Source organism: Aphis gossypii, chromosome X (genome assembly GCF_020184175.1).
Source record: "Aphis gossypii isolate Hap1 chromosome X, ASM2018417v2, whole genome shotgun sequence".
Lineage (NCBI taxonomy): Eukaryota > Metazoa > Arthropoda > Insecta > Hemiptera > Aphididae > Aphis > Aphis gossypii.
In genome coordinates this window covers 39,788,322-39,798,706 of record NC_065533.1, presented here as the reverse complement: position 1 = coordinate 39,798,706, position 10,385 = coordinate 39,788,322, and the positions used below count along the sequence as shown (strand labels likewise).

Here is a 10,385-nt window from a genome sequence, read left to right as displayed (position 1 = left end):
TTCAACCACGTAGCAATAATTATATTAATCATAATAATGCTACATACTTAAAGGTAGTTGTTAACTAATATGGAAATATTTTTATTAAGAAATAAAACAATTATTTACATACTTAAATTTCTCATAGTTTATTGTTTGAGAATAGCTAAGTATAGAAAAAACAAATTGTGTAAATGTAAATGCTTAGAAAATTAGATGACATAAATTTTTGAGTAAAAAAAATAAAATTAAGGTTTTATTAAAATTTAAACCACAGACTCAATTTGTTTTATTTCTTGCAATGGTGTTTTATTTGGCATAGGAGCTTTTTAAATGATGGATGGGACTAGATGATGATGATAACCTTGTTTATAACTATTTTTCAATCTCTAATTGATCAAAAAGTGCTTATTTCTATAACATCTGAAAGTGAATTTAACTTTTACACAATAAAATACAAATTTACAATTCCCCTTATTATTCAAGTACAAATAATTTAAAAATGACTAGTAATATAATTGTAAAACTATAATAACTATATAACTACTATAAAAATTATTATGAATTATTATAGTAAATTTTTGTTTTTTTTTTGTTTTTTAATTTGAAACACTATGACATACAATTATGTAAAAGTTTTAGCTGAGATATTTTGACTTTTGCTTTTGCTGTCAGGCTTGTTTTTGAAATCCAAGTGGTACTTTCTATCATTAAAATTATAGTTAGTTATTCAAATCATAATTATTAATAACCATATTATTTAACAAACCTAAATGTGAATAGCGTAATATAATTATATTTATCACAATAATAAGATAATAGCGACAATTTGGGTCATGCAATATTTTGTCGGCATGTCTGAAAAACTCATATCAAATAAATGATCTTCTAGAAATTATATAGAATTGACATCTGATTTTTTTTTAAAAATTTAAATGACTAATTTAATTATTAATTTATATACCTGGATGTTAGTAGGTGCAGTAAGAGTAGTCCATGCTTTCCAATGGTTTTGATCAAAAATCTAGATTATTGTCAGAAAGAAAAAATATTTTTGCCATATGGTAAGAAATAATGTATAATATATTTATAATAATTTTTGTTTAATTATGCTGTATTTTTTTTTTTTTTTTTATTAGATCTTGGACCAATCATAGATTATGAAATTGATGATGATAGCGAAGAACCAGATTATTTAAGTAAAGTAAGAAAAAAAATTGTAAAATTTAGTTAAATAAAAAAAATATATTAAAATTAAATTTAGTTTTAAAATTGGTTAATTATTTATAATTTTGTTATTAAATAGTAAATACCCATATTGTTTTCAAATTAACTTAATATATATTAGAGTATCACCTATGGAAAAAAAAACTATGAATCTTTGTGGGTATTCTCATCAACTAGAAGTTAATGAATATACATACTTTTACAATAAAACCTGTAAAGAAAACGTTGGAATCTTTCAAATTTAACTTTCCATAAGACACATAGTTGTCTAAAAGACCAGGTAGCTCTGTAATTTTGATTTTCAAATATTTAAATTGTTGTTTTGTTTTGTAATCTATAGTACTTTTAGATTCTGAACGAAGTGATGAATGTATTGATTTTACAATGATGTGTGTTTTTTTTTTGTCTGTGTACAGCATAACTAGCCAAAGTAATGCTTCAATTTCAAACTTTGGAGGTGGTTTCCGTTGGAAAAGTGAATATCATTGGTGCATTATAGAGATAAAAAGTAAACATTTACCAACAGTTTTCAAAAAAATCGAGATAAACAAAAAAAAGTGACGGAAAACGGGAATTTTTACGCAAAACCAGTTTTCGACCAAATCGATTTTTTTATATGGTTGTAATTCAAAAACTAATCACTGTAAATACTTGAAATTTTCACCAAATGTTTATGTTAGTGTTATCTACATACAGTTAAATTTTACATAGACAAATGACCTGATCATAATGACTGCGTGTCACTAACCAAGTGATGTTTTTGGAGTGACTGATGGATGTAAGGTTAATAAAAATATAAGTTAACTAACTTAAAAAATCATTTAAAGAATGATCTGATCTACATAAAAAACAATATGTATTTTTTGAATTTTTTCATTTAAATAGGTTTCTATAAAATATATTATTTACAAAAGTATATTAAAATTAAATATGAAATAAATAAATTAAAATATTGAATTAAGCATTTATACAATTAATCAAATTTTAAATAATAAATAATAAATTTTCATGATTCAGTATAAGTACCTATAAATACTTTTAGTGAATTATTTTCTAATACATATTGAATATTCTTAAGGTATTGTTTTTTTTTGTTTCAAAATGATATGTATATTTTCTCACATATATTTAATAGGAATGTACTAATGCTTTTAAGTGCTTAATATATAAGTAATAAATTAATTACTTTTTATTAAACTGTACCTATAACATTGAATCATGAGTATGAAAATGGACTATGCATTGCTTTAGTTGTTATGTTAGAATTAAACAAATCAAATTTAATAAATTTTTTTTTGAGAACTTGTGGTAAATTATGTATTCAATTAAATTTATGACGTCTAAGTTATTAGGTAACAAAAATGTCATCTGTCATTCATTGTTTAAATTAAGCATACAGTAGATATTATAATATCCGAATTATACGAATGTCAATGTAACGTGTCTATGTCCAATTATCCGGACTAGAATAAGAGTTTATTTCTTTTAAAAACACATAATCACATTAATTGTGATCGTTGATTAGGTATCCATCACTTACAAAATTTGTTTATCGAAAGATTTGTCAAATATAAATAATAAATAAACGTATTCATAAATGTATAACCCATGTGTGTCGTATTTCAACCATCCAAATATTTGTGTATTTGAACCACCTTTGACAATAATAAGTCCGTATAATCGGTGTTCAACTGTATATGTAAACGCTACACATTGTGCATCGTGGATCATAGATCGTATTTCCGTTAAGAAAATCAAAAAAAACAAAAGTACTCAAAATTATAAGTGTTTGTCGGAGAGCTTTCGGCGACGAGATTCAAGGTTTTAATTCTGTAATGAACACATCGGATATCGGAACGAATCGGTTGCATAAAATGTGAACAAACTACAAAGCAAAACGTACCATATTCCTTTCTTTGATACTATACTAACCTATTGTTTTACTGTTTTAGCCTTGTGGTGATACGGTACTATCACCACAGCCTGTAGGATATCACGGTCTTAGAAGATAGGTATCTTCCATGGACTAAGATATCTTCTAAGAAACGGATCAATAGTAAGATACGATCCGTATCGGATTTTGATAAGACCTGATATGACGTAACTACATATTATACAGTATTATAGTTATATAGTATTTGCGTTTTGCCTATACGTGTCGATTTTTTCTTTTTGAAAAACGTTTCGAATTTCCATTTTATCATCTTTACTCGTTAGTCTGGTCGACGGTCGTGACAAAATAATAAAATAAAAATATGATTTTGTTATAAGTCTGGTTTTCACTAAAATACTGTTGTTTAGTGCCTTGCAATAGTTTTTTAAGTTTATAACACTGTTTTTAAACACGTGTTATGATCGTGAGCTCGTAACGTTATGAACGTTAGGTTCACGACTTACTGAATTGATCTCTAAGTGTTCGCGTAGTTATAACAAACCAACAAACACCGGAACACAAACTTAATCATGGCTGAAAAATCATCGAAACCCTGTATCATTTGTGTAGCGTGTAAGAAAACAGGGCAGAAATATTATACCTACCCTAATACGTCTTTTCATACGTAAGTGTTGTTTTTTAATTGGCATTGTGTGTGGGGACAAAAACTTGTCAGTATATTAAGTTTTATTTTATTTTATATTAGATTTCCGTCGTGTCCGGAAAAACGGCAGATTTGGATGAATCGTTGTGGATTAACAGATCGAGAAGTCTTACGGTGTAGTAAGATATGTTCATTTCACTTTAAACCAACGTGTTTCAATACCAAATTAAAGAGACACATGCTTCATCGTGACGCTGTACCAACAATTTTTGTAGAAGACCATGTAAAGAAGACAAATATGCCAATAAAAAAGAATGAAGGTACCTACCTGTTATAACATTTTTCTTTAATAATTATTTTTAATGTTTTTACTATCGCTTGTAATGAAGTTTTTGCACCAATAAAAAATTTTCATTATTGGCTATAGTTACATAACTAATTTTTTTTTTTATATATTGACTACCATATGACTGTCGGTAGTCATCTGTAATTCTCAAATTTTATACATTTGTGACCGCCAGTGCCAATAATTCATCATAACTACCATGCCATATGACTGCCGGCAGCTATAAATGAATTTGGTTTTATCAGAGGTTTTATTCTATTAATTTTTCTATAGTGCTACAATAATGCACTAAAATAAGGACCGTGCCGTAGCGGGAATCATTACAAATTATTTGATATAACACATTACTTTTTTCAATTTTTCATATTTTTTTTTTCAAATATTTGGGATATATCAATTTGGTAGATATTGAAAAATATACTTGGCATATAACAAATACCTATTGAATGATCGCTGGCGGCCATGTGGTGGTCAACATGTTAAATATTTTATCCAAGAGTGTATTCTCTAAATTAAAAATCTAGAAAACAAGACTTTGAAGTATAATGTGTCAATGCATTGTATCCATAATGAACATGTCTTGTGAATGTAATATTCTAATTTAACTAGACAACATTATTTAACAGTGTGGGACTGGCTCGAAAAGGCCCAATCTGCTATTTGGAAAAAGGGCCCCCAATAGGAAATTGGCAAATGTTTTGATTAGCTCAGAAAAAAATTTCAAACTTTAGTCAATATTTAGTTTTGGTTCAGAATTGGAGTCATTGTCAAAAGATAGATCATTTTTAAAAATTTTTAGTTATTGAATCATATCGTACCTATTGAAAATTGTTGTAGTTCAGAAGTTTAAATATGACGTGCACTGATTTTTGTTAATTCAGCAACTTTTAATATTGAGTTTTTAAGTAAACCACTTACTTTTTACTAATTTTTTTAATTTTTATGGTCTAAGCAATTAATACAATCTTTGAGTAATTCTGAATTGTTAACAAATCTTTCTTCCATACTATTTATCATAATATCAAATATATACTATATAGTTATATGTTACCATTTTAAACCTTTTTTCTATGGAACTCAAACTTTTCATCAGATGCTAATTTACTAGGCATTTAATTTTTTTTTTGCACTCTACTTACACATTTGTTTTTACTAAATTTTTTTTTATTCTAAAGTCCATACCATTTAAATTCCAATTTCTCATTAATTTTTCTTATAAAATTTTGAACATTAGAAATAAGTTAATTAAATGTTTTATCATCATTATTTCTTTTTTCTTTAATTTGTTTTACTAAACTTGTTGTCATATTAAAAGCTATCAGATAATTTAATAAGCGTGATTGTAAGAACTGAGATAGGAGATCTTACAGTAAAAATATTAAGATAAATAGCTGCAGTTAAAATTATTTCATATTGTGTAAGAGTATGAGCACAATATTAGTTTTTGCATCAAATTTTGAGTCACTAGAAGTTATTGCCAATAAAAAATGTATGAATAACAAGAATCGAGAATCTTTTACATTAGGCTTGTTGAACTGAATTATAAAATATAATGCCTTACTCCATCACCTGGTTGCTCCAATAAGTTCAATTTTCTGAGTTTATAATGACTTTTATGAGATTGTTTTGTTTAATCTGACTATACTTTCATTTTTTTAAGTGAATCTAAAAGAAAAGTAGCAGATTGTTATACTAACATATTATTGACTTTATAAGTTATTTATAACCCTGCGGACTGCGGCCTTCATGTGCGCGAGTACAAAATATAATAATTTACAAATAATAATTAAGAATCTAAAAACTATTTACAATAGTGATAATGTGAATACCAACTCATACAGCTGTATAAATATAATATAATATTATTTAATAGGTAGTCATAACACAACGATTTTACATAATTTATAATCAATAATACATATCTTTATAAAGACATCTATTAAATTTGTAGAATAATAATGTTATTATTTTAATAATAATTATTAAGAACTTCTTAAGATTGTAAACAAAAATAAGTTTCCAGATTTGAAAAAAAAATAATGTTAATATTGTATTTCTATTTATTCTTAACGAATAATAATAATATTAATAGGTATAAAATCAGGGGACCATAATTAAGCTGGGGCCCCTTCCGTGATTGCTGACTAGTGGTCCGGGCCAGTTCGACTGTTATTTAACACGATATATTGTATACTACTGATTTATCAAAAGAACTATTGCAACTGCTAAGTATTATTAAGATAAAATATATGAATTATTTATGATTATTGTTATATTTATTGTTGTATGCATTATTATTATTATAATTTTTATTGATGGAAAATTTTAAACTATAAAATTGCTTCAATTTTCATTATTGAGGGTAACTTATAAAATATCTAGTATACACTTTGTTTTGAGGAAAGAAAAATTTATTATCACTCAATAGATTAATGTCTAAGAAGTCTACTATATAATTGATAGTGCTGATCATATATTTATAGAAAATATATTTAGATTATAATCTGAAACTTATGAATGCTGCTGAATTGCCAAATACATGTATCTACAATATTTTAATATGGAAAATAATAATCAAGTTTCAAATAAACATTATCAATCTGGTATTTCTATAATATTAATGTTTATTTTTTGTTTTAGAAAAACCAAAAAATTGCAATAAGAATGAGATTCCTTTTCAGAGTTATGATGTTTGTGATGTTTCAGTCAAAGTGGTTGACTTCCTATGTTATCCACCAAGTGATATTTTATTAACAAGTTCTGCTAAAAAAATGATTGAGAAAACATGTCAGACTTGTGATCTTCATTATGAAGTTGTAAAAGAAATGAATACATTTGTGAGAGATGCTTTCGATAAAGATAAAAAAGAAATGAAAGAAACTATCATGAAACTAAGAAAACAAGTATCATCACTGGAATCAGAAATAGAAAAAATTAATAATAAGACAGCATTATATAAAGCTGAATACGAGGCTAAAATTAAAAAATTGTAATCTTAATATTTAGATCATTTTATATCTTAAATCTATCTAACAGTAAAACAGTAAAATAATGTTTACTTTTTCTTTTCTTTTTATTATTAATTATTATTTATATATATATTTTTAAATTCTGCTGCTGGTGATGAATGTTATTTAATATAAGTCATTATATTATTATATTCTATTTAATTTAGTCGCTGGGAAAAAAATTAACATTTTGAGTAATTTGTTGTTTGATTAAGTAATATTATGTTGCATTTGACATCAAAATATTGTATACAAGAATAGTATTGTAAAAATGCTTTGGGACTTAAAAAAATTAAGCAAAATCAATTAAGAACTGTTTATTATTAAAAGGTTATTTTTTTTTTTTTTAATTTTGCAAAGAAAGCTTTTTTTTATATACTGATGTTAAATAAGAAAACAAACTAAATTATGTTTTTACCATTTATTTTATAATTTATTAAATAAATGCATTTATTTTGATTAGTTATTATTATTTTTTTTAAATATCTTGAAAGCTATATTATAATTTAAGAAGATTGTTAAGTAATATTGAAAATCTCCAAAGTAAAAAATTGGTATTAAGATTATAGTGGAAGCATAAATTGAACGCATAAAAGTAAACTTTTTGTTTTTGATTCTACTGTTCTGTTTAAATAACTTGCAAGATTCAATTTTTAAAATTTGTTTGATATACTGTCTAAGATTTGCCTTAAGCTTCATGAACTATAATTATGTTCACTATTATACTTGACAATAAATTATACACTTATAATTTATATATTGGAATATCGATTTAATATCAAGGATATAATAGGATATAATATACAGGATCAAGATCTAGTACAATTTTTTATGTTTTTTTTTTTATAAATATCAGAAAAAATTATTGTGCCTCACTGAGTTTAAAATTCGCATTGGAGGACCAGGAGTTATCTTATTTACAACATGTTTTATTTGATACACACTAAAGAAACAAAACAAGAATTTAAAAGTATAATAGTAATTTACAATGTAGGTAATTAAGTATAATATATAGGTTTTTCTGCATTGAATTCATAATGAAACCAGTGGCTAATATATTGTTATTTGTTTGAACATTGGTAAGGACATACCTATTGACATAAATTAAGCAAGCCAAGTTGATATTGATATAGGTAACTATTATAAGTAGAGAAATTAACATTGTTACTATATATTTAATCAATATTTATAAATAATAAATGTTCAATTTAAATTATTTTTAAGTTTATTTAAACCATATATTTCGATTGAATGACACTTAATTTTGAATTAACAAAAATTAAAATTAAACATTTAATGTAAACATTGAGTGATTGTTTGATCCTCATTCTGCTTTAATAATTAAAATGTATATTAATTATATATTAATTTAATGTAAGTTAAATAAATATTAAATGTCAAACGTATTTATATCATGTCTATGTCATCAAATTTTCAAATGTGTACTAATATTGTATTTTATTAGAAGAGAAATTAACAGTCTGTACTCTGTATAGTAGAGAACAATAAGTATGATAATATTATAATAAGGAATATATAACTAACACAAGTGATATTTGTCAAGTGATACATAATATGATTGATAAAAGAAATCCATTAGTAATTTCCACTTAAGTTGTTGTTTGGAGTATTGGAGTAGTTTTTTATTTTTTATTTAATTATAATAGGTTTAGGGACCAATTTATGCATCATATAAAGTTTTCGGGTAGGGTGCGAGAGAACATATTTTTTATTAATAGGTTTATGTGGGAGTTTAGTTTGGAATGAAATCGTTTCAATTAATGGGCGTCCATTGGGAAGGGGCAAGATAGGGCACTTTCCCCCCGGGACAAAAAATATTAAACACTTATAGCTCAATAAATATTACCATAATATTATTATTATATTTATTACCTTACCTTTGAGAATTATTTTATTTTAACTCCCCCTAAAATGTTGTCTATGGATGCCCATGAGTGTGTGGTTGTTAGTTCTTTAACGGCTGTGATATTAAGGCATTTGTAAAAAGAAGTATTACTGATGTACCTGTAATTAGTCGAAGAGTAATATGCTGATGAGCTTAGATTGGGTGGATATTGAAAGGCTTAGCCGATTCCCAGATTTGGATTTCATAAGACCATATGGGTATTATTATTACTATCAAAAATTTGTTTTTAGATTTAGTTTAGATTTTAGTATTGGACGAAGTTTGTGGACTCTAATGTCTGTTGTTTGTCGTGTGAGTCGTGTGAGGTGTTAATAGTATAAGGTCAATCCTAAGTATTTTTTTGGTCGGATTGAGGAATTACTTTTATGTTTATATTTTTCGAGGTAAAAGTAGGTAATATAAACAGATTTGTTTTAATTTATTTTGGATTTCATTTCTTTGACCAAGTTTCTATTTTAGAAGTGTGTTTTTTGTAGGTAGGTTTATACTAGTTTCAGTAATAGGATTGTTGTTAATGGACAGAGTAGCTGTGACGTCGGCTTAGGTTCTTAGTATCGTGTTTGGATCAGTGGATATATCGGATATAAATATGTTATATGTTTCAGGAGATACGTCGCTGAATAACTGCGTCGATATCAACGACATTCAAAGAGTCGGAAGTTTAGTTTTCTTGACGTACATGAAAAATTCTGTCTTTTAGTTTACGATTTAAGTAGTAGGAAGTATGGTGCTGGTAAGTGGTAATATTATATTGAGATTGTAGGTCAAGCCCTCATGACAAACTAGGTCAAACGCTTGTTTAATGTCAAGGAATGTTATATGGCTGTATACTGTATAGAGTTTTTTTCTAGTGCAGATGCTATGGAATCTGTTAAGTGGTCAAATTGGTAGAGAGTAGAATATTTAGGGTGAAAACCTGATTAGATATTTAGTATGATATTTATTTTCAAAATTATTAGGCGAATTTTTTAAGCAAAAGTTTTTCTAGTATAGGAAGTAAACACAAGGTATACAAATATACATATATACAAATATAAGGATTTATCTGTACAAAATAGATATGACGTATTCGGGCTTGCCAGATTTAAGAATTGAAATAATTACCAATATAAATAAGATTTCTATAGCAAGAGAAAATACATATTAATATTCTATTGTAGACATATGTTAGAAATAGCATATACCTATTTGCTAATTAGATTTTTAACATTTTATTTGTTAATTGAGTCATATATAATATATTACTATCTACATAGGTATAGTAATATATGTAATTTATTATATTATATTCACGGGCAGTCTGTTAAAAGGTTCATTTTCCAATTTTTATCAATAGTGTATAAATTCATTGAGTACATTTT

The 10,385-nt window shown here is 25.7% G+C and overlaps 1 protein-coding gene across 1 annotated transcript; it reads left to right on the top strand.

Annotated features, from left to right (window-relative positions):
• The first annotated feature begins 3,181 nt into the window (after positions 1–3,181).
• On the top strand, positions 3,182–7,500 carry LOC114127533 (THAP domain-containing protein 1-like). The gene is made up of 3 exons (XM_027991795.2): positions 3,182–3,764; positions 3,846–4,063; positions 6,730–7,500. The coding sequence occupies exons 1-3, from the start codon at positions 3,670–3,672 to the stop codon at positions 7,080–7,082; spliced, it is 666 nt and encodes a 221-aa protein (XP_027847596.2). The 5' UTR covers positions 3,182–3,669; the 3' UTR covers positions 7,083–7,500.
• Positions 7,501–10,385: the final 2,885 nt, after the last annotated feature.

What these genes read in the sequence shown, in the direction of transcription:
- LOC114127533 (XM_027991795.2), top strand. Translation starts at nt 3,670, where the DNA reads ATGGCTGAAAAATCATCGAAACCCTGTATCATTTGTGTAGCGTGTAAG. An exon ending in CCTAATACGTCTTTTCATAC is followed by an intron (nt 3,765 to 3,845) that starts GTAAGTGTTGTT and finishes ATTTTATATTAG; the next exon opens with ATTTCCGTCGTGTCCGGAAA. An exon ending in GCCAATAAAAAAGAATGAAG is followed by an intron (nt 4,064 to 6,729) that starts GTACCTACCTGT and finishes TTTTTGTTTTAG; the next exon opens with AAAAACCAAAAAATTGCAAT.